The sequence below is a fragment of the Cariama cristata genome, unplaced genomic scaffold, assembly GCF_000690535.1.
Source record: "Cariama cristata isolate BGI_N322 unplaced genomic scaffold, ASM69053v1 scaffold25068, whole genome shotgun sequence".
NCBI lineage: Eukaryota > Metazoa > Chordata > Aves > Cariamiformes > Cariamidae > Cariama > Cariama cristata.
This window is the reverse complement of record NW_009629764.1, coordinates 1,967-2,390: the sequence shown is the minus strand read 5'-3', so window position 1 is coordinate 2,390 and position 424 is coordinate 1,967. Positions and strand designations below refer to the sequence as shown.

Here is a 424-nt window from a genome sequence, read left to right as displayed (position 1 = left end):
TCTTTGCCGGTACAGCAACCACCCGCGATGGCCAAGCGGTGGCCTGTAACCTCCTGTGGCCAAGCCCGGCCTGGTCGGCGGCCTTTGTGGTCTACACCACCTTGCTTGGCTTCTTGTTGCCTGTGTTGGCCATGGGGCTGTGCTACCTGCTGATCGTGGGCAAGATGCGGGCGGTGGCACAGCGGGTGGGCTGGCAGCAACGCCGGCGCTCTGAGGGCAAGCTGACGCGCCTGGTGTTGATGGTGGTTGCCATGTTCGTGGTCTGTTGGATGCCCTTCTACGTGGTGCAACTGGTCAACCTCTTGTTGCCCGGCCGCTTGGATGCCACCGTCAACAACGCCTCCCTCATCCTCAGCTACTCCAACAGCTGTGCCAACCCCATCCTTTACGGCTTTCTCTCCGAAAAATTTCGGCATTTCTTCCA

At 60.4% G+C, this 424-nt stretch overlaps 1 protein-coding gene across 1 annotated transcript in view; it reads left to right on the top strand.

The window, feature by feature from the left end:
- The window catches only part of LOC104165626 (somatostatin receptor type 4-like), a 989-nt gene that overhangs the window by 346 nt on the left and 219 nt on the right, over positions 1 to 424 (top strand). The window contains 1 exon segment of the mRNA XM_009705298.1: positions 1 to 424. This exon segment is cut by the window's right edge and continues 20 nt beyond it. Within this exon segment, the coding sequence (XP_009703600.1) occupies positions 1 to 424 (424 nt within the window).